This window comes from Erpetoichthys calabaricus, chromosome 11 (genome assembly GCF_900747795.2).
Source record: "Erpetoichthys calabaricus chromosome 11, fErpCal1.3, whole genome shotgun sequence".
Classification (NCBI taxonomy): Eukaryota; Metazoa; Chordata; class Cladistia; order Polypteriformes; family Polypteridae; genus Erpetoichthys; species Erpetoichthys calabaricus.
Window position 1 is genome coordinate 37,430,877 of NC_041404.2, and position 24,858 is coordinate 37,455,734.

The 24,858-nt window shown below is 38.4% G+C and overlaps 2 protein-coding genes across 5 annotated transcripts in view; one reads left to right on the forward strand and one right to left on the reverse strand.

Moving 5' to 3' along the window:
* csnk1a1 (casein kinase 1, alpha 1) overlaps positions 1 to 15,797 on the reverse strand; it is a 74,658-nt gene extending 58,861 nt beyond the window's left edge. For 2 of the 4 annotated variants that reach the window (XM_028812950.2, XM_028812948.2), the window contains exons 1-2: positions 15,173 to 15,797; positions 14,784 to 14,890 (exon numbers count right to left, since the gene is read on the reverse strand). In XM_028812950.2, the coding sequence (XP_028668783.1) occupies positions 14,784 to 14,890; positions 15,173 to 15,295 (230 nt within the window). In that variant the 5' untranslated portion in view covers positions 15,296 to 15,797. The remainder of the gene's footprint in view (positions 1 to 14,783; positions 14,891 to 15,172) is intronic. The other 2 variants (XM_028812947.2, XM_028812951.2) reach the window with 2 other exon arrangements.
* Positions 15,798 to 16,007: 210 nt separating this feature from the next.
* The window catches only part of si:ch211-195b11.3 (uncharacterized protein LOC100334344 homolog), a 56,038-nt gene continuing 47,187 nt past the window's right edge, over positions 16,008 to 24,858 (forward strand). The window contains exon 1 of the mRNA XM_051934008.1: positions 16,008 to 16,080. Within this exon, the coding sequence (XP_051789968.1) occupies positions 16,071 to 16,080 (10 nt within the window). The 5' untranslated portion in view covers positions 16,008 to 16,070. The remainder of the gene's footprint in view (positions 16,081 to 24,858) is intronic.

Here is a 24,858-nt window from a genome sequence, read left to right on the forward strand (position 1 = left end):
GGCCAAGATAAATGATGAGGTGACATACACACTCTCCGAAATGTACAAGGAAATTCTTGATGAGAACACATTGATACCTTGGGAAAACAGCCAGATGACAAGAGGCAAGTTATTTAATAAAATAAAAAAAAAAAAAGCTCTGGAGATCTTTACAACACTGTTTTAAGTAAATAACTAGGGCTGTCGGATCAAGTCAAGTTGGGGAGCATGCACTGGTACAGTGCGTTGCCGCACCCACTACATAACGAAACAACTCGGATCCCAAGATCGATTATCACTATTCTAACAATTTGAATGCATAAAAAAAATCTTGGAAGGCAAGAAAGAAAAACGGCAATCGAATGTAAAAGAGCAGTTGTTGGTTTTACCTCGCACTAACTTTGGCTTCATGTTACTTAAGACATGCTGGACACTATTGTGGGATTTTACATATCTGTTTTTGCATGTAACTTTTTAGGCTTAGCCTATACGTGTTTCTGAATTGTTATCCCATATTGTTATTAGTCATTAAATGGTCGGCATCTTCTGTGTTAAACACACCCATTTTAAAGATTGCTAGGTTTCAAGCAGCGACTGAGCCAACTATAGCCTATGCTTCTTTGCTTCATATTTTTGTTCGGTGCATGTTAACTAGTTTCGTAAATAAACACTTACTCATTTTACATTTTTTTGTTACTTTGAAAAATGCTATCTGCTAAATAATTGATTATAATAATACACAAAATACTTAAGACCACCCAAAGTAACATTTAATACACTTGTTTCATTTGTAAAACACGTAAAGGGTCACAATGCTTCAGTTTATTTACTGTAAAAAATAGACAGGGATATAAGGTCCTCTGGCCTCTAGGAAAAAAAAAATGATTGCATTTACTTTGTTTCAGCAATCACTGACAATTGTTTGTTTTTCTTTTGAACATTGTCGTTAGAAAGTGCCAGTGCGGTGCGTGTCTTATTTCTCTGTGTTGCTTTTTGTGGGAGAGCCAATCACATTCATGGAAGCCACTGTTTTCACCAGAGACTTAAGTAATAATGAGCAATTTGTAAGCAGATCTTGATCTAAAGTGAAAAGCAAAAATAAAAAAATGTTTCAAAAAACACCAAATACAATATAGACATGCATTCAATTCAAATTCCATATACTTATTTTTATTGTAAGGATTCTAATCTAAAATCTGACAGCACTGGTAAAACCCAAAATGCAGATCTACAGTGCATCCGGAAAGTATTCACAGCGCATCACTTTTTCCACATTGTTATGTTACAGCCTTATTCCAAAATGGATTAAATTCATCCCCCCCCCCTCCGAATTCTACACACAACAGCCCATAATGACAACGTGAAAAAAAGTTTGAGGTTTTTGCAAATTTATTAAAAAAAAAAAAATTGAGAAAGCACATGTATATAAGTACAGTGGAACCTCTGTTCACGAACGTCTCGGTACATGTACAACTCGGTTTACGACCAAAAAGTTCGCCAAACTTTTGCCTCGGTTCACGACCACACACTCGGTATATAAACAAGCCAGGTTCCCTTTCGGTTTGTACATGTTCAGTCTCTCCCTGTGCATTTCCTGTGCAGTGAGCGAGAGAGCGACAGACACACTCAAGAGGCAGCAAGAGAGACAGAGGCACACACACAGGCAGCCGTGAGACAGAGAGAGCTGCGCGCGTGCGCGCGCACACACACACACACACACACACACACACACACACACACACACACACACGCTCTAGAGAGACACACACACACACAGGCGCTCCAGGCTCGCAAAAGAGAGCGAGCGAGGGACGCATAAGGTAGAGAAGGCTTGTTTTTGTTCAGTTCTATTTACAGTGATCGGTTCGTAGCCTGCATTGTTACTTTTCTTGGTGGTTTATTAAATTACGGATTTTTCAAATGTTCATTTTTTTCCCCTGTGCTTAAAACTCATTAAAAAAAAAAAGTGTTTTTAACGAGCGGTTCCTAGCACTATAGCATGAACTATTGCAGTGTTAGTTTTCTCTGTTCAAGGTTTTTTCAGTGTTATTCAATGTTTTTACATTTAGTTTACCATTACGCTGTGCATTCTATGGTATAAATTAACTATATTTGTGCTTAAAAACTAAAAAATATATATATTTACATACAATTAATCTGTTCCAGACCGTACGAACTGTATTTACATACAATCCTATGGGAGAAATTGCTTCGGTTCACGACCAACTCGGTTTACGACCAGAGTTTTGGAACGAATTATGGTCGTGAACCGAGGTTCCACTGTATTCACAGCCTTTGCCATGAAGCTCAAAATTGAGCTCAGGTGCATCCTGTTTCCCCTGATCATCCTTGAGATGTTTCTGCAGCTTAATTGGAGTCCACCTGTGGTAAATTCAGTTGATTGGACATGATTTGGAAAGGTCCCACAGTTGACAGATCATGTCAGAGCACAAAGCAAGCATGAACTCAAAGGAATTGTCTGTAGACTTCCGAGACAGGTTTGTCTCGAGGCACAAATCTGGGGAAGGTTACAGAAAAATTTCTGCTGCTTTGAAGGTCCCAATGAGCACAGTGGCCTCCATCATCCGTAAGTGGAAGAAGTTCGAAACCACCAGGACTCTTCCTAGAGCTGGCTGGCCATCTAAACTCAGCGATCGGGGAGAAGGGCCTTAGTCAGGGAGGTGACCAAGAACCTGATGGTCACTCTGTCAGAGCTCCAGAGTCCTCTGTGGGGGGGGGGGGGGGGAAGAAGAGAGAGAGAGAGAGAGAGAGACACAGAGACAGAGAGACAGAGACAAGAACCTTCCAGAAGTACAACCATCTCTGCAGCAGTCCACCAATCAGGCCTGTATGGTAGATTGGCCAAAAGGCACCTGAAGGACTCTCAGACCATGAGAAAGAAAATTCTCTGGTCTGACGAGACAAAGATTGAACTCTTTGGTGTGAATGCCAGGCGTCACGTTTGGAGGAAACCTGGCACCATCCCTACAGTGAAGCATGGTGGTGGCAGCATCATGCTATGGGGATGTTTTTCAGTGGCAGGAACTGGGAGACTAGTCAGGATAAATGGAAAGATGACTGCAGCAATGTACAGAGACATCCTGGATGAAAACCTGCTCCAGAGCGTTCTTGACCTCAATCTGGGGAGACGGTTCATCTTTCAGCAGGACAACGACCCTAAGGATAGGTGTGCCAAGCTTGTGGCATTATATTCAAAAAGACTTGAGGCTGTAATTGCTGCCAAAGGTGCATCGACAAAGTTCTGAGCAAAGACTGAATACTTATGTACATGTGATTTCTCAGTTTTTTGTTTTTTTTTTTTTTAATAAATTTGCAAAAACCTCAAGTAAACTTTTTTCATGTCATTATGGGGTGTTGTGTGTAGAATTCTGAGGAAAAAAATGAATTTAATCCATTTTGGAATAAAACTAACAAAATGTGCAAAAAGTGATGCGCTGTGAATACTTTCCGAATAAACTATCTTTTAGATATGAAAGATGACAGAATATAATGCCGTACATGTATGCATGCATGCTACTCGGCAGGTGCAGGGATTTCTTTCTGAAGCACCAATCCCGAGGAATGAAAATCCACTGAAATACCGGAACAACTGGCGTCGGTTTCCTACCATTGCCAAAATAGCACGCAAGTTCCTGTCATCCCCATGTACTAGCGTGGACAGCAACAGATTATTCAGTTTGCCTTCTAATGTGACCAACGCAAAGAGAAACAATTTCCTGCGAAAAGGCAGAGATGCTGTTTGTCGTTAAGACATCATGATTAAAAAAATAAAAAAGAATGACAAGACTCCAGAAAAAAAAGTTATTTCTTTACAGTTGTATGCTTTGGTTAGTTATTCAATCAATAAGAAACAAAAATGTATTTAATACTGCAGACTGTAGCCAGCCAAATGTGGTTGAGCAGAAGCCATGTTAGTGATTGTAAATCTGCAAAAGTTGTTATGCTTAAGTGGTATTGCTTATTTCATTGTCATTGTACATTTTACCTTTTTTTTCACTTTATGTTTGATTATTGCTGAATTTGTTCCATCAAAAAGAAAGAAGTGTTATTTAAAGCAACAACCTGCAAAACTGTTTCCCATATAACCAACAGGTAGCCAGCCAAATGTGGTAGATGTTTATTTTTAATGATTGAATGTGGTGTGCAAAAACTGTTATTCAAATAAATGTTCACTTTGTCTATAACTCTTGTCCAGACAGATCAAGTCTCATTTTTCTCTCTTATAACTATGTATATCGGCATTGGCAGATAAGTACATAGACATTATCAGATATCGGCATCGGCCCAAATTTCCCATATCGGTGCATCCCTACTAATCACACTTTGACCTCTATATTAAAAGCAGATACCCAACAAACTGGAAAACCCAGCAACTAAAAATACAGGATTATGGACCCAACCAAAATTGTTTTGAAGTATTACATATTTTCGATTATTTTTTATTTTTTTTTTTCTCTCATTAAAACAACACAAAGTAACCCATGAATACTTGGGCAGGACAATACAAAGAGGATAAAAGTGACTGTAGCCATTCTCTATTTACCACCTTAACTTGGACACCAGGGTGCTTTGTTGCCAGAATAAAATGCCTGCATTTCAAGCATTGTTAATGTAACTGGTATCCAAGCAACAAACACAGCAAACAGCGAAGTGCTAGGGAGCTGCTTCCTAAATAACCATTCTGTCAAGGAAAGAAATCTATACAGGCTTACAACATTTCCTTTGGAAATAAAATAACCAAAATACAAAATATCTAATGCAAAAGTACTCTAACACTCATGACTGAACAAACTTGCTAGGAACATGGGAAAAGGGTGTACAAACTGTTTTTAAGGTACAACTTTTTAAAGTTTAATGTCCAACATACTACAGGACTGGCAGGTAAACTACCAGTTTTCACATCGGGGGATTCCTTGCTAGATAAATAGTTAAAACTACTTTTTAAATTAAGTCTTGCTTCAGATAGGCTGCATCAAAATTAAAAAACTTGAAGCAACCTGGAGTGGGATAAAATTTACTACTGGGCAAGCTCACACTGAGGAGGGCGATTTAGAGCTCCCAGTTAAATTGTAACATCTTTGAAAGACTGAAAAGGAGCAATTAATGTAAGTTTATGTGAAACAAATAAAAAAAAAAAACAAAAAAACCTAATTTTTCGAACTTCAAGTATAAACACCAGTTTAGGGTTACAAGAACAGCATCTAGCCTAGCAGCAGCCAGAGCAGTAAATGGACACTGGGCAAAGCAATAGATGACTGCAGGGCATAATCAAACATCCCAAAAAGGGTCCAATTTACACATAACATAATATACAGCAATCCCTCCTCCATCGCGGGGGTTGCGTTCCAGAGCCACCCGCGAAATAAGAAAATCCGCGAAGTAGAAACCATATGTTTATATGGTTATTTTTATATTGTCATGCTTGGGTCACAGAAACACAGGAGGTTGTAGAGAGACAGGAACGTTATTCAAACACTGCAAACAAACGTTTGTCTCGGTTTCAAACTGTGCTCCATGACAAGACAGAGATGACAGTTCCGTCTCACAATTAAAAGAATGCAAACACATCTTCCTCTTCAAAGGAGTGCGCGTCAGGAGCAGATGTCAGAGAGATAGAGAAAAGCAAACAAATCAATAGGGCGGTTTGGCTTTTAAGTATGCGAAGCACCGCGGCACAAAGCTGTTGAAGGCGGCAGCTCACACCCCCTCCGTCAGGAGCAGAGAGAGAGAGAGAGAGAGACAGAGAGAAAAACAAGCAAGCAAAAATCAATACGTGCCCTTCGAGCTTTTAAGTATGCGAAGCACCCTGCAGCATGTCGCTTCAGGAAGCAGCTGCACAGAAGGTAGCAACGTGAAGATAATCTTTCAGCATTTTTAGACAAGCGTCCATACTGTCTAGGTTTGCGAACAGCCCCCCTGCTCAATCCCCCTACATCAGGATCAGAGAAAGTCAGCGCAAGAGAGGGAGAAAAGTAAGTTGGGTAGCTTCTCAGCCATCTGCCAATAGCGTCCCTTGTATGAAATCAACTGGGCACACCAACTGAGGAAGCATGTACCAGAAATTAAAAGACCCATTGTCCGCAGAAATCTGCGAACCAGCAAAAAATCCGCGATATATATTTAAATATGCTTACATATAAAATCCGTGAGGGAGTGAAGCCGCAAAAGGCGAAATGGCGAGGGATTACTGTACATTTAAGACTATAATTGACAAAAGCAAAAAAACAAAAAAAAAAAAAATCAACCTCAGAATGCTGAAGCTAATCGGGAGCAGCACTATCCACTGCAAGCGTTCACCATAAGAAGAAAATTAGGACATTAAATTAAAAATTAGTTTGTGCCCCCAGTAAAGCTCAAAAATGGTAATAAATTCAACTTGCATATAAAAAGAAACCCCGTTGACTTTTTTAGCCTCTAGTAAATTTTAAAATACAGTATACAGATTAGTAATAGTTATGCCTGCACTAGTATATCCACATATGCATAAATGGAACTGAAATATTGATGTATTACTGGATATAAACAAAGTCATTTTATAGCAGTTCCAAAACTTAAACGTACATAACTGATCTCTTAAAACAGTGAACTGCAAAAATTCCAACCTTGCATCATATGAAAAGTCTGATTCATCATATGGATCCTCCAGATTTCAACTCACAGTGGGTGGGAACAGAACCATGAGCAGACAGTACCAGCCCATCTTTTACACCCCCTACCCCCCCCCCCCCCAAAAAAATACTGAAGAATGTGAATGTCACGTTAAGCACTGTTGGATCTAGAATCAGAAAGTGGAAGGCTTATCACATCTAGGCCTGGGTAAAAATATTGATTTTATGATTGCTATTTTTCATATAAATCTGATATTGATTTATACAATCCGATCTTGTGAATCTTTATTCCAATCAATTACTATATGTAGATTTTTGCTCATCTTTGTTTTGGGCATCCAATCCAGTAGATTGCACTAATGCACCTGTTAAAGCTTTCTACAGAAATAGCACTTCCCTACTTCACATAAAATGGTGTGCTCTTTTTAAATGAAATCAGCATCATAGACACTTAAAACAGATTCAAACTGTGCATTGGTAAAGAATTGGATAAAAGCAAAGCCACATGTAAACTGTGCAACTTAGTTCATTTTTGTTGTAACACAAAAAATTTGAGAAATCATTTATCCCAACATCACCCTTAAAAGTTAATCCAAACGAGTAGTGCATAAACAATCTACACTGGAGAGGGCAGGTAGCTCCAAGCTTCCGTTTAATTTGCCTCATGCCCAAAAGAACAATCTATAGCAGTTTTTACCCATAAAGATTAGACCCTACAATACGCCTCACCCGGCATAGCAAGCAGGCAATTGTTGGAATTTTCAGCGCAGCCTGTGATACAAAAGTGAGCATGCACTCAAAACAGCAGACTTGAAGTAGCTCCATAATAGCAGCATTCAGTCACGATGGCTAGTTCCTTTTCTTTTATGTTCCCTTCATTCAATGCTTCTGTCAGCAAGCATTAGCTCTAGATCCTTGTTTTAAATTGCTTCCTTTTTGTCTGAGGACTGTCAGGAGACGGATTTACGTGACTGGTACAAGTGAGCAACTAAAGGTGTGTAACTTGTAGAATCATAGAAAGCCAAGTCCTCCAGTTGAAACTTTGATTTCAACTACGATTTTAAATAACCAAATTTATTCCCCCTATTGGATAACAGTTTGAGGTACTTTTTTGTATGAAAATGTGCTATATAAATGTTGTTTAGCTGAAGGGTGTCTACATGGAAATTAACAAAAACAGGTTATTGAACATTAAAGAAGCAATATCTGATTATATTATTCGTAAGATGTAGATGTTTTATAAAGTAGATCCCATTGCGTTTTATTAAAACAAGGTGAACAACCCTCCCCCACCCTTTATGTGTAACATGTGGAGATACATGTTATTTAAACCAAGGTGAATTTTAAATGTGTACTTCTATGAAAAAAAAGTTGTTCCACATCTTCCAAATACCGATGTTAACTGTTAATAATAATAATAATTCATTACATTTATATAGCGCTTTTCTCAGTACTCAAAGCGCTATCCACACAGGGAGGAACCGGGAAGCGAACCCACAATCTTCCACAGTCTCCTTACTGCAAAGCAGCAGCACTACCACTGCGCCACCTGTGAGGACATTACTGTTCATTACTAATCAGTTATTTCTTCTTAAAATGTCATTCTATGCTTATGCACGTTATGAAGTCACTATGTAGACACTTCAAATAAAGTGTTACTGAAATTTGTCACATTATATAAATGCTCGCTATGCATGGTTAAGTAATTTCTTAAAAAAGCCACCACTTCAAATACATCCGTGGACGCTAATTTAGTCAAGATAAAAATCGATAAAGGGCATTGCGAATCAGAAACAAACTGAATTGGGATATCAGTGCTAACACCCAGCCCTAATCACTGCACCAAGACTTACTAGAACAGGCCGTCCCACAAAACTAAACATCAGTGCAAGACGTTGACTGGTGAGAGAGGCTACTATACATCCAACCATCACTCTCAGAAGTCTGCAGTGCTCTTCGGCTGAAATTGGAGTGAAGGTGCATGGGTTCACGATTTCAAAAGCTCTCCATAAAACAAGCCCCTTCAGGAGGGTAGCAAGAAAGAATCCATCCTTTAAGGTGGTCCACATAAAAAGTACGTACGGTAGGCACGTCCACAAAGTATTAATGAGCAGGGCTTCAATTCTCATTCAAATACCAACTTGAAACTTTCGAGTTAAATGTTTACAGAAAATGGTTTTATTTTGACATTGGAAATGCATTGTTACAGCGCAAGAGTTTGCTTTAAAAATACTGAAAACTGTATAAATCTTTTGTCAAATACGATGACATTCAAGGGGAATGTTTATGAAGAAATAACTTCAACTTGAAAAATATTTATTATAGCCTCTCTCTCTACACTTTGTTAAACTAAACATTGTCTCCAGTTCACCTGATCTCCAACACTATGTGGTTAACTCTTAAATTCACTACGATGTCAAGCCAAAGCAGTCCAACCCCGCCAAAGACCATCCCTTAAAAGCATTTGATCAGAGACACACGCCACATCTGTTATATTAGTGCTGTCAGGCTGCCAATACACTTCACAGACAATTATAATGGATGACTCGCTGAAATCATCTAAAAAACACAAATCCAGCAACACCAGACATAAACCTAAGTATTTTTCTCATTAACATTTGTAACAAAATATGGCAACTAAAGCTGGAATACACAAGGAAATGACTGCTGACACCAGGTATGGATTTATGGTGGATTACCTGATTCAAACATTAAGAACCACCAATCTAGGTGCGAATATAAAAGTAAATAGCACACACATTAATTCAAGCAACAGAAATGCTCAGAAAATGCAAAACATTGGACAACATAAAAACTTCTATACCACAATGTGCATGGATTTTCATCTTTGTGGGTAAAGGGAACAATTTCCCTAGATAAAACTACAAATTTATATTAAAAACAAAAAATTTATATTATACACACACACATATATACACATACACACACAATTGTCAATTGTCCCATTACTTTTGAGCCCCTGAAATGAAGGGATTGTGTTAAAAAAATGCTTTAGTTGCCTCACATTTTTATGCAATCGTTTTGTTCACCCCACTGAATTAAAGCTGAAAGTCTGCACTTCAACTGCATCTGAGTTGCTTCATTTAAAATTCATTGTGGTAATGTACAGAACCAAAATTAGAAAAAAGTTGTCTCTGTCCAAATATTTATGGACCTGTGTGTCAGTGTGCGTGTATATATATATATATTATATATATATATACACACATATATACATACATATACACACACACACATACATCATGTATTTTTATTCTTGAGCTCTCAGTAAATAATGCAATAAAATTAACAATGGAAGCTTTGAAGACTTTAGTCAGCCAATTTTTTTTTCATAAACTGCCATTTCCCTGATGATCCCGACTCTCTTGGTTCACTAACCCAATGTCTTACTTGTGTTTTGAGTAGTAAATTTAAACAAGGAGTAAACAGAAATCTTAGTGATTGATAAAAATGGACATAATGAGGATATTAGAAATAAACTTGATCCATTATGCTTAAAATCAAGACAGAGAAAGAATTTAGGGTAAATATTGACTCTGACCTAAATTTTAAATCACATTAAATCAGATCACTAGGACAGCATTTTTTCACTTAAATATAGCAAAAATTAGATCCCTGATAACTTTGCAAAATGCCGAAAAAATTAGTTCACGCTTTTGTTTTTAGTCGACTAGATTACTGTAATGCAGTCATCTCAGAGCTAACCAGAAAAGAATCAATTACAACTAGTGCAGAACGCAGCTAGCAGAATCTTAACTAGGAAAAGAATCTGAGCATATCTCTTCAGTTTTGATGTCACTACACAGGTTACCTGTGCCATTTAGAATTGACTTTAAAATACTGCTTATGGTTTACTAAGCCTTAAATCTCACTCCATCCTATATTTCAGAATGCCTCTCACCATACATTCCAAATCACAACCTTAGATCTTCAAATGAGAGTCTGCTTATAATTCCAACAGCTAAAGTTAAAAAGTGGCGAGGCAGCCTTCTGCTGTTATGCACCTAAAATCTGGAATAGCTTACTGACAAAAAAAATCACCAGGCTAATATAGTGGAGCATTTTTTTAAAAAACGGCTAAAAACCCATTATTTTAATAAGGCTTTCTTATAGCTTCATTTTAGTATAACCCTGATACTTCTGGATATGCATTTTATTCTTTTTATCATGGCTCCGCAATCTGTACTTAACCACTACTTTGCTGTTCTTTTTCCGGTTTTCTGTGGTGGCGAGCTGCGCCACTACCTCCTGCACCTTGCAGTCATCAAATTGATGGATTGAAGGCCAGAAGTCTGCATGACTCATCCAATTTTTCCACGTGAAGCCTGAAAACCATGAGGACTAATTTAGGTTTGTTAGGTAGAATGCAGAATGTGGGCTGGGCAGTCTCATGGCCTCAGAACCCCTGCAGATTTTGTTTCTCCCCAGCCCTCTGGAGTTTGTCTTTTCTGTCCTCCCTGGCCACCAGACCTGAATTTATTCTTTGTTAATTTGCATTGCCTAATTTTTATATTTTTCTTTCTCTCCATCTTGTAAAGTACTTTGAGCTACATCATTTGTATGAAAATGTGCTATACAAATAAGTGTTATTTTACCATATTTGGCAAGTGTAAATACATTTTTGGAATTTTTATATTAGGCGTCTGTAGCATTCCAAGTGAAGGAATAGCACAAACTCCACATTCAAGTCAAATTTACTGACATGTACACAGAAGATTGTTATTGTACTATACACACACTTACTTGCAAATCTCAAAAAAGTTGAGTTGATTCCAACACAAGTATTAACATACAGAACGTGGAAAACATTTGTTATTCTTGAAATGATTAAATAGTCTGTAAACCAGCTATGTGTATAACAGGCAAGGATGAATATTTTTAGCTAAACTGAATACACTTAACAGGAAAGCAATAGTTTTAAGGTAGAAAGATAAAAACTTTTCTTGTACTTATGCAAGTCATTTTTAACTTGCAATTCTAAACAATCATCATACAAAACTGCATAGGCTACGATAAAACTACACTATAATAAAAATACAAAACAAAATATTAAAAGTTGATGTTAAACAAAACCTTGTTAACTTGGACGTGCTTGAAAACCCTACAGCAGAAGACTCCCTTTCTCACTTTTGTTACCTACGGGTAAAATGTCCAGTTTCTAATAAAGGCCGAGCATAGTGATCAATATTTGTTCACAAGCAGACCGTTTCCAAACAACACAAATGTGTTTAAAAAAAAATAATAATAATAATAATCCAACATAAACCAAGAAATTAAACTTCAAATGATAGCATTTTTTTTTTTTATAACACAAAGCTGGCTTTTCCAGCCATACCAATATATAAAAATTATTCCTCATTTAAGCAGCCTGTGCTTGGGTAGTTTAAAAACAAAATGTAAAATGCAAATTGTCACTTTAAATAAAACCTCAACCAAATAAATGTAATAAAAATAAAAAAAAAACAACCACCCTCATCCTATCTGACGAATAGGTTCATAACTAAGTCTGTGTCAATAACCCAAAATGGTTTCAATTCTGGACACTAACTTGCAATTTTTCCCAATAATATTTAATGTATAAAATGAACGTGTCATCAAATCACCATGTCATTTTTTTAAATGCAAGATATTACTTGGCATATTTCATAACACTAATCATTGAAGTCTATACTAAAAAGCTATTACATAGTAAGAAAAGCAGTGTGAAGTAGTGGTTAAGATTTTGGATTTCAAACCCTAAGGTTATGCGTTCGAATTCCACTACTGACACGATGTGAACATGAGCAAGTCACTTGTGTGTACCCAAAATGGGAAAAAAAAAGAAGAAACGTAACCATTTGTATCTCAAAAGGTTACAAGTCACCTTGGATAAAGGCATTAAGCCAGATGTCGTAGTACTAATAATGATGATGATGATGACAACGAAATAGTGTTTTTGTTTAGCATTTAAAATGGCACAAAAGGAAATGTGCTGTTAAGGAACACAGTTGTAATTATAAATAGAACATGTTCCTTGTAATAGTCCTTTAAAATTCCCCATGACACTTATTTATTGATGTTAGAGGTTATTAAGCACTGTCCACCTGCAGTGCTCACATGGAAAAAGTCTGACTGCTGGATTAAAGGTAAGTAGTGCAGAAGTTAATAGGCACCAGCTGGGGTTAAGCAGATATAAATAGGAAGACAGTAAATGCTAGAAAGGACCAGAAAACGACAAACAATGATTGATCATGATAACAGGAGCTTGTAGGGTATATTTGGAGATGAGTAGTCAGAAAAGGCAGCATTGGCCCTTCAGAGCAACAGGATAGGGAAAACGAACGATGACTTACAAAACGTTTCACTGCTTGGTGGAATTGGAGCCCACCGATTATCAGCGAGGGCAGAGGGGAATGGAGCTGTGGCAGGAATGAAAATGGAAACAGGTAGAAGGCAAACAGCAGAATCTGGTGTGGGTATGGATGGAGCTGGCAATTTGGGATTCAGAGAGCTACATGGGAGGAATTTGTTCTGATGCCCTGAAAGTTAAAATGAAGGGACTACTTTATGAAAGGTTTCTGTTGGATTTTTAAAGTTTATTATGCTATATTACACTCCTCAAGACATTGGTATTATGGACAGGATTTTTCAAATGAGATTTAATGTATTTGCACTGTACCACTTTAATTTTGTAGTTTCTCAATAAAAGCAATACACTTCCGCACTTTAGTCTTGCCAGCCTCCTCACTTGCCACTGGTGCAGCTCTGTCATGATCTACAAGTTCTACCAACAGAGGTCTGTGTGAAAAAGGGCTTTAGCGCCCCTTTATTATCATCACTATTTCATGATGCTTTTATCTAACGAGACTGATGTTTTGAGAGCTAGTTTTGTTTTTGTTTTTTTTTTTAATTGAAGCACAGGCAGGTTAAGCGAGTTACTCACCGTCACACAGTATCAGTAGCGGGATCTGATCCCACGTCCTCAGGGTTTGAAGGCCAGAAGCCTTAAGATTTCCTTTGACCAAAGGTAACAGGTCAAATTGTTAAACGTTACCTTAATTCGACAATGGCATAGCCTAATGCAAAGTGTACAAGTTATCTTAACTAACCTATAATCTAAGATTTGCTTAAAATTTCAACTACTCCAAACCAAGGTCTAAGCAGGGCTAGGCCAGGTCACTTACTTAAATCGTAAAAATACAAAAGAAACAATTCCATGTAAGAATGAGCACTTGTTTTAATGTGATAAACCTGTTCAAAATATTCTGAAGTAACATGTGTGAATTTACATGTACTCGGTACGTGAAACTTAATAATCCTTTAAATCTAAAAACAGGAACCCGGCCGAATTAGCATTTTTAAAAAAGCAAACCATATACCGCAAAGACAACACGCGTGCGCTTTGCAAATTTCACACGTGAGGAATATGGGAAAAATTGCAAAACTATGTGGTTAGGGTTTTAAATAATTAAGTCTTGGCATTAACACTCTCGAACGTACAGATTTATTACACTTTAAATGAAAGTTTGACAGCTGTCATGTCGTTTTTGAAAAGAGCTCCTTGCCTAGCTCCACAACTAGGTGGTCGTCAACCAGAATGCAGCAGGAAAACGACCATCAAGTCACAATCTCCCAGGAAAAACGACAACCTAGCAAAGTTTTGCTACCCCGCGTTCCCGCCGCCATTTTCTAGGCGAGTAGGAAGACATGTTGAAACGCAAACACAAAAGAGGAGCGGCCATTTCCAAAAGAGCCTAGTATGGGAGGAAATAACCTCGAAAGAGGAGGCCAAGGCAACGAGATATCGGATTTCAGTAAAGACAAAAGGAGCGAGGGTGGGTTAGGAGGAGTCATTAAGACAAATAAAAAACGACAGGATGCCCCCGCCCTCCTTTTAAGGTAGCATCGAGCTGCCCTTGCGAAACGCCGCTTCATTGTTGTGTTGGATACAAGACCTATAACACCCCCCCCCCCACATACACACACACCCTCCGTAGCAGGCCCAACTGTAAAACTCTTTCAACAACCCAATACGTTGATATTAACCGACCACTGAACTGGGTCATTTTATGGTCATAATAGCCACAATCATCCTACACACCCGCGAATATTTTACACTGTCTGTTGGAAGTTTAAAGGTTAAACGAATGTTAAAAAAATAAAAATAAAACTTACCGAATGTGTGGGATTCCGACGCCCCCCTGCAAAATTTTATACAGTTTACTTTCATAGAGTAGCTGTGGGTGTCTGGCTTTCTGGGACTCCAATTTTACAGCTACTTCCTGTTAACAAACAATAAACAAGTTATGGTAACTAAACAGCCTCGACTCCTAAATACATTAATTGTAAAAGTCAGTTCAAACGCAGTATTAAAACCAAACACACATCCGCACCTGACAACTGAAACACGACACGTATCCGTACAGCGTTAACTGTTACACAAACAGATACAATTATGATGTAGAGCAAAATAAGAGCAAATAAACTTTCGCAGTCCCAAAACACAGGGGCTACGAAAAAAAATGGCTGACAACACATGGATAAACTACTCGAATTGTCTTTACCTCCCCATTTGTGATATTAATTGCCAAATAAATGTCCCCGAAAGATCCGGATCCAATTTTCCGTACGAGTTTGTATTTCCCACCGACTATAAACTCGGCTTTCGAGCCGCTACTGCTTGCCATGTCCCCTGAATCGCCAGCGACGCCCGAGCAGGGAAAAGGTGATAAAAGTCTGGGAATCTCCGCCGTCCTTTTATCCTTTCTGCTAGACGAACATAAAGCGTCCCAAAGCAGGTCCCGGCTTAAAAATGAAAAGGTTCCGCAGTGATGCTGGCAAATCCGAATTTTAAGACTGTAGTACAGTCATGAGAAGTATCTTTTCTACAATACGGGGATTACATATAGATATTCTTCCAGCCGCTGTTTACTCTGTTCCTTTCTTCCAGCGTCAGAAGTCTTATAATATTTGAGATGAAGAGGGCAGAAAATGACTCGGCAATTCAGCTGTTTCACGGCTGCCTGCCCCACTGTTACCGCTCGAGTTGGAGCCGAGTCGTCTCCAACTCGCTGCTACACTGGAATTTTTAGCCCTCAAATTCCTGATACTCCAACTCGTAGCTTATTCACTCCGCCATCTTGTCATTCCTTTGCTCAGGTCGCGGTGATGAGCTTCTTCACAGAGAGAGGGGTGACGCAGGGCATTCTGGGAGAGATGGCTCGGCGCGTGGGGCGGTGTCGTGACGTCACACTCATCTGCTCGTCGGGGGAAAAAAAGGAGCGTGGGAGAGCGAACTGCGCCTGCGCACGTGCCAGGTAACCCCGCCCCATACAGAGATTGCGTCATGACTCATCGCCTCATGCCTGTATCCGTGTTGCTTAATCGCAGGTTGCGTGTCATAACTGCAAAACATCCGGTAGACATTTGAATGCTGTATGATATCAATCGTGTCTAGTTAGGATGCTCACAGGTAATTCTTTGTGGATAAATACTTGGAAATAAACGATAGGTTGCTTGTCCACTACTCAGCAGTGAGTCACCGTTTGTCTCTGCGCATGTCAACGTTATGCGCCTGCACTTTTCTAATTTTAGAATATCATACATAGAGGACATGAAGGAAATCAAACACCGCAAACATTTTAACACTATCTTAGATCAATGCATTAGCAGTTTGTTTATACGTATTGGCTAGTACAGGCAGGTTAACCGGTGGACTGACCTGTCTATTAGATCACTAAGCCAACTGTCACTGTCATATTACTTAGCCACTATTTAATATCGCTTTCACCAAAAGCAATACAATAATGTGGTGTACAAGGCAAATACTACCACCACTGTACAAAAAACAGTGGACGGGAACCAAGTACACATAGAAGTAAATACAGTCACCAAGTGGGTTAATCAAAGAAGGAAAATGTTTATTTCATCTACACATTGTAGATGTGGTGCATACATCAAAAGAGTTGGGTTTAACTGCTAGGTGAGTATATTATGACATTTTTAAATGTACGCATTGAAATGTTTTTACGTACTATATCAGTCAAAAGTCTGGACACACCCACAGTTTTTCCTGTTTTTGATAGTAATTCATACCTTTTTCATTAAGATTCAGTTTAAACTAATTTTAAAATACAGCCAAGACATTACTATTCAGACTATAAAACACACTAGTGAGAACACATCTGGATATTATGTGCAATTTTGGTCACCACTCTACAAAAAAGATATAGCATCAGTTGAAGCTGTGCAGAAGACATGTATCCCAGGACTTATGCTGTGTTCCACTTACCCCAGAATTCGTATGTTGTTGCTGGGATTGACATCACACCAGTGTCGATCACGTTCCAGTAAAACATGCAGAAAACCAATATGGACGCGTCCAGGAAAACCTTTGTTGTGCTTACTGCATTGGAATAAATAGCAGTTGATAACAAAGCATTACACGGTATTTTGCATATCCAAACACCATAGCAACATGTCCGCAAATTGAAGTTGGCCAATACTGTGTGTACGACTAATTTAATAAGACAGATAGATAGATAGATAGATAGATAGATAGATAGATAGATAGATAGATAGATAGATAGATAGATAGATAGATAGATAGATAGATACTTTATTAATCCCAATGGGAAATTCACATTCAATAGGCAGAAGTGCTAATAAAAAGTATAATACTACAGCTTTCACTAAAGTTTGTGGAGTACGTCACCATTTTGGAACGATGTCATTATCTGAATTCGGACAAACTAGGACTTGACAAACCAGCCCAGAGTTTCCAAGTTGAAAATCCAACTTAAGGGGGTGTTCCAGTTGAAAATTCCAACTAGGAACCTGGAAATTCTGACTTCCCACTTAAAATGTTACGTAGCATTAAGGACATATCCTACTGTGACAGGCTCACAGAATTAAACCTGTTTTAGTCTCAAGCAGAGGAGACTGCGTGGTGACCTAATCCAGGTCTTCAAAATCCTCAAAGGCATTGATAAAGTAGATCCAACAGACTCCTTTCATGTGCTTGAGGACACCAGTGGAAATTAAGGAGAAGTGCATTTAGGACTAAAACCAGAAAGCACTTCTTTGTGCCAAGAGTTGATGGAATCTGCAACACAGTACCAAGCCACACAGTTGAAGCAAAAATCTTGACAACTTTAAGAAGTATTTGGATTAGATACTGGGACAGCTCAGCTATAAGCTAAAAAACCAGCTTTCTCAAGAAACATGTCCGTGTATTTGCTTTTTTGTAGAATGAAGGTAATTACATGTGACAGACTGGCAAGAAACTGAAGATTTCATACAAAGGTGTCTATTACTGACTTGGGAGAAGAAGGTTAACTGGAATTAACCAGGACAGAAAAAGAAGGGGAAGGCCCAGATGAACAACTGCATGAATAATAATTTAAAAGTCAGTCATTTCAAGCTATAATAGCCATTAGCAACACTACTAATGTCTTGGCTTTTTAAATCAATTTAATGGTATCTTGATAAAAAAGGAATCAATTTCAATCAAAAACATAAAAATGTCTAGGTGTGCCCAAAGTTTTGACTGGTAGTGTATATATTGTCTGTAAAAGACAAAAAGAACAACATGTGCAGTATATTGATACAGATAATCTCTATAAATGGGATCTTTAAGTAATGTGAGCGTGTGAACGAGTTTTTACTCCTGGTCAGAGCAAGGCTGGCACCGGCTTTACATAAAGCTCTCCTGGAATCAGCAAATGTTGGCTAGGTCTGAAAGAAAAGAGAGTAAGGCCTATTATTTAAATACAAATAAGGGAGGGTTAAACAGTGATGAATAAGACACAAAAAAGACGAGAATACAATAAATGTCTTTCAGTGGGACAAGTGCAATGTAATCTCTCACAATTTGTGGAGACAGCTTGCCTGCTTAGTCCATAAATCCATAATTCATCCTCTACTATAAATATTTTTGCTTTTGACGTCAAGGCCTGAACCCCAACAGAGAAGGCTAGGCTCTACTCTCTTACTCCATATTTAATAGAGAAAAGATAAAGTGTCATTTTATTTTCCACCTCAAGTTTCTTCTATCTAGAGCAATCTTAATAATTAACTCCAAGGGCAGGACTTCCATATAAAGTACTGTCCCCTCTAGCCCCCAGGCCATCATGTCCTCCTGAGGTCCTAGGACCCAGTTATGCCTGACATTCTATGAAAAAGCCAGCTAAGCAGGATGGGCTGCCTGTCATTGTCATCAGCTAACAGAGCCATGCAGTTCTTCCTGGAGTGTCCTGCTGCCACCTTGTGGTTCAAAAACATACCTTTATGTACATTTGAGGAGAGTCACAGCTCTTTTTTTCCATCTAATCTCTTAATTTAACATCAATCTAGCTGTTAATTGAAACCTTCTTTAGCACTGTATCTGCTTCTTTAGAAAATACTAATAATGTGACGTCACCATGACATCCAGAAAGATGTTTCGCAATTGCGGTGGCTTTTAGCGAACAGTCGTTTCTTTATTTTTGAGCTATTTTGCTTCAAAATTAAGTTTCTTGCCAGGGATTTTATATTGTTTACTATTTCTTTTTGTTAAAAACAAAATAAATTTTACTGAGGGCAAGTAAGAAAAAAATTCTATTGTTTCTGTGACATGGATTAATAAACTAAGCCAATGATGAAGGCTACACAGGAAAAACATTATGTCACTATCCTTCTTTTGTATTTTTTCAGTATGGAAATATCCTTTACCTCTTTTTTGCAGACACATACAATACTTTCTATCTATCTATCTATCTATCTATCTATCTATCTATCTATCTATCTATCTATCTATCTATCTATCTATCTATCTATCTATCTATCTATCTATCTAACTGATTTTAAGATTCTGCTATTAACAATTAAGGCCATTCATAACCTCGCCCCTCCATATCTGTCTGACCTTCTTCATGTTGCCATTCCCTCCCGTAACCTTAGATCCTCTTCCTCCATCCATCTGACCGTCCCTCTTGTCCGTCTAACCACCTTGGGGAGCAGAGCATTCAACCGTTCTGCTCCCAAGCTCTGGAATTCATTACCTACCGAGCTCAGAAACATCAAATCATATTCATTCTTCAAATGTAAACTTTAAACACATCTGTTTAAAATGGCTTTTTCTTTATGATTACAGTGGTTCTGTTTGGTTTTAATTTTTAGATTTTCTGATGTTTTAAATTGTTTATAATTGTGTCTTTTATTTATTTATTTATTGTTTGTTCAGTGTCCTTGAGTTCTCTGAAAGGCGCCTTGTATAAATAAAATGTATTATTGTTATTTTCTATCTATCTATCTATCTATCTATCTATCTATCTATCTATCTATCTATCTATTTATCTATCTATCTATCTATCTACAGTGCATCCGGAAAGTATTCACAGCACATCACTTTTTCCACATTTTGTTATGTTACACCCTTATTCCAAAATTGATTAAATTCATTTTTTTCCTCAGAATTCTACACACAACACCCCATAATGACAACGTGAAAAAAATTTACTTGAGGTTTTTGCAAATTTATTAAAAATAAAAAACTGAGAAATCCCATGTACGTAAGTATTCACAGCCTTTGCTCAATACTTTGTCGATGCACCTTTGGCAGCAATTACAGCCTCAAGTCTTTTTGAATATGATGCCACAAGCTTGGCACACCTGTCCTTGGCCAGTTTCGCCCATTCCTCTTTGCAGCACCTCTCAAGCTCCATCAGGTTGGATGGGAAGCATCGGTGCACAGCCATTTTAAGATCTCTCCAGAGATGTTCAATCGGATTCAAGTCTGGGCTCTGGCTGGGCCACTCAAGGACATTCACAGAGTTGTCCTGAAGCCACTCCTTTGATATCTTGGCTGTGTGCTTAGGGTCGTTGTCCTGCTGAAAGATGAACCGTCGCCCCAGTCTGAGGTCAAGAGAGCTCTGGAGCAGGTTTTCATCCAGGATGTCTCTGTACATTGCTGCAGTCATCTTTCCCTTTATACCTGACTAGTCTCCCAGTCCCTGCCACTGAAAAACATCCCCACAGCATGATGCTGCCACCACCATGCTTCACTGTAGGGATGGTATTGGCCTGGTGATGAGTGGTGCCTGGTTTCCTCCAAACGTGACGCCTGGCATTCACACCAAAGAGTTCATTCTTTGTCTCATCAGACCAGAGAATTTTCTTTCTCATGGTCTGAGAGTCCTTCAGGTGCCTTTTGGCAAACTCCAGGCGGGCTACCATGTGCCTTTTACTAAGGAGTGGCTTCCGTCTGGCCAATCTACCATACAGGCCTGATTGGTGGATTGCTGCAGAGATGGTTGTCCTTCTGGAAGGTTCTCCTCTCTCCACAGAGGACCTCTGGAGCTCTGACAGAGTGACCATCGGGTTCTTGGTCACCTCCCTGACTAAAGCCATTCTTCCCCGATCGCTCAGTTTAGATGGCCGGCCAGCTCTAGGAAGAGTCCTGGTGGTTTTGAACTTCTTCCACTTACGGATGATGGAGGCCACTGTGCTCATTGGGACCTTCAAAGCAGCAGAAATTTTTCTGTAACCTTCCCCAGATTTGTGTATCGAGACAATACTGTCTCGGAGGTCTACAGACAATTCCTTTGACTTCATGCTTGGTTTGTGCTCTGACATGATCTGTCAACTGTGGGACCTTATATAGACAGGTGTGTGCCTTTCCAAATCATGTCCAATCAACTGAGTTTACCACACGTGGACTCCAGTTAAGCTGCAGAAACATCTCAAGGATGATCAGGGGAAACAGGATGCACCTGAGCTCAATTTTGAGCCTCATGGCAAAGGCTGTGAATACTTATGTACATGTGCTTTCTCAATTTTTTTATTTTTAATAAATTTGCAAAAATCTCAAGTAAACCTTTTTCACGTTGTCATTATGGGGTGTTGTGTGTAGAATTCTGAGGAAAAAAATGAATTTAATCCATTTTGAAATAAGGCTGTAACATAACAAAATGTGGAAAAAGTGATGCGCTGTGAATATTTTCCGGATGCACTCTATCTATCTATCTATCTATCTATCTATCTATCTATCTATCTATCTATCTATCTATCTATCTATCTATCTATCTATGTGGAAGTTCTTTCTTATACAGCAGAATAATAAGTATAAGAAATCCAGAAACTAAAAGCATTGGTATCTCATTATGTGGGTGATTGCAAAAACATCCTGCTTCCAATGTAGTCCTCCTGGACCACAATTGTCTATACTGTATTTGTAAAATGACCAAGTGGGTTGTAGTCTCATTTCCACTCACCTCAGGCCAGATATCCTGAATTGTTTTCACTATCTGTTAATTTAGTAGGGACTATTGGAGCTTCTAAATCCATTGTGATATATCAAATCTATTAGCAGTCCATCCCAGATTATTGGACACTCACTATTATAAATGAAAATCTTGAGACAAGACAAGACTATTGCCAAGAGATTTTTTCAAGTCCCACCCTCCTCTCAACTATTTCTGGTTAACGGCCCATGCCCACGGTCCTCTCACCTTTCATTCGAGTGAATGTTTTTGTCAGACACTGTTCCTGCGCTCTCAGCTCTTACAAATTTTTACGTTTTCCTCACTTTAAGTTCCCAATAAAAGAAGACTTATTATGTCCAAATCTTATTGAAGAATGTCATCCCGAAGGGTTATCAACAGAAGAAATGAGTACACAGGCAATCCCAGTACTGAGAAATGACAAAGTCAAACAAATTAATGCGAAAATTGTTGATCGGTTACATAGCAAATTGGTTAAATGCGTATCACTAGACTATGCTGAAACAGTGGTGACAGTGCGGAAAATGAAAACATCAGCTTACAATATCCCGTAGAATATCTATAACCGTTAACACCGTCCGGTCTTCCACCGGCCGAATTACTGTTGAAAGAAGGATGTATCATAATGCTATTGCATAATTTATGTATGAGTGATGGGCTATGCAATGGGACAAGATTAGTTGTATTCAAAATTGGTCAAACAATTCAGACATGTAAAATTTTAACAGGTGACCAGAAAGGTAATGTAGCACATCTTCCGCGGATAACATTAGACACCAAAGGAGTTCTTGATATGCCGTTCGTATTAAAACATTTACAGTTTCCCATTAGAATAGCTTTTGCTATGACAATTAACAAATCACAGGTTTACTTATTAGAGAGAAAGAAGCGATATTCACCTACGGGCAGTTATACATTGCATTGTCACGATGTAAGTCCAAACATGGAATCAAAATTCAGTGCGATATTGACAAAAAGTTAATTCCAAATATTGTTTTTACTGAAGTTCTACAGTAAAAGTGTAAGTTTAAAAAGTATTTGCGTGTTAATTTCAAAGCCAAACAGAACAAAAACGTATAACGCAACGAATACCTCTAACACAACATAAAACATAATTTTCTTTCAATTTATTACATTTTACTCTTTTTTAATATGGTTAATTACTCGCTGTAATGTAAAATAGTTATGTCTATTAGGCATATGTAACAATTCCCATGAAAATAACAATCTGTTTAAATTGTACATCCACATCCCCATGCACAAGTGGCAGAGCCGCAAAATGGCTAGCGTGTAGTGCCCGGCTGGTTGGCAAGCAAAGCAAGCAGGGGGCAAAGCCCCCTAATTGGAGAAATGAAAATATGATGGGAATGATCTTTCTGAAGGACCATGTAGTGGCCAGTGCACTTTATGATGTGTGAGATCCCTGGAAAAAAGAATGTGCTTTTAGCATTACAAGTTAAGCCTTCTACATCGTGTGCTCAAATCCAGCAGGGTACAAGCCTGTAGCAGATATAATTCAAACCCATTAATATATAATATTGCCCTGGGGATGTGAGTGATGGAGGAATGGATTTAGTAATCTGAGCAAAGCTGGTGGTAGCATACACAACTGAATTTCCAGGGCCACACAACAGAATCCAAATCTACCACCTTGGGTTTTCAAGTTTAACACCTTTTATTGTCTACAACAATTAAAAGTAAAAATAAAAATAAAGTGCCAAATCATATTATCTATGATAAATTACTTTAGGTGGCAGAACCTGCAAAGTCTGAAATGATCCACCTAAGCATATCAGACAGTCCTAGTCAGTTTTAAGGACAACACTCTTTATTATTTTAGCACAGAGGATGCTATCCAGTGACCAGAGATGAAGACTGGACTCCTCTGGTACTGTGTTTCTCTGCAGAATCCTTGGGTACTGCTGGTTTGACTTTGTGTTACTCACGGAGTTCCGAATGAGGCACATTACCTGAATTGTGAGGGAGCGTCAGTTATGGCACTATGGCCCCGAGGCTGATCCTTATTGTTGAGGACCCGAGTGGCTGGACCAGGCCAAGGGGTCGCCCACGTAACACCTGGCTGTGACAGATAGAGGGTCATTTCCAGAGGGTGGGACTGGACCGCGTGTCTGCCTGGGGGATTGCCAACTGGGATCCTGAGCTGTTTGGTCATGTGGAAGGTGTGGCAACACACTGTACCAGTGCATGCTCCCCAACTTGACTTGACTTGATAGAGTACACTTTTTAGACCGGCTGCTAATGATGTTCTTATTGCTTTTTAAATGAATGTCATAGGTGCTTCATTTTGATAATTATTAAGTATCTCCTGTTTCTTTTTCTGTGTGTTTGGCAGTGATGGACCCATCATCAGACCTTTGTGGCATTCAGCTTTAATTGTCAGCAGTTACCTGAGTCGCAGTACATTTCAGAGAATAGGAAATATAATACATTGGAATCTGTGAGTTACAGTGGATCTTTAAAAACTTTAAGAAATGATATACTAGTACAGTAGAAAGTATGTGAAATACATATGCATGTTTCTTGCATATATTTCATTTTTTGTGTTACTGAATATAATTTAGAGTTAGATATTGACTGCTACATTGGTAATTAGTGTGTGGAAAATGGGGCTTTTGAAGGATGAAATGAATTGAATTGCATAAAAGATAATTGAAGTTTCTCTAATAATTTCCCAGTATGTATTGTTCATATGCTTCAATTTGACTTATTTTCTCAAACACATTTATGCTAACCATAGTCAACAAGCTCCAGCACTGATGATCTGAGCTAACAGCGGTCAGAACGGGACACCAGCTACCTGCAAGGTAAATCCCTAGATAATCCATTTCAGTTTGTCTTTTAAGGTAAATTCGAACACTGTGCAGATTTTTGAGTTCAGACTGATTACAAAACATTAACCACATGAAAATAATAATGTGCTGCAATAAATGGATATGGTATGTTTGACTAGATAGAAGCATTAAGCACAT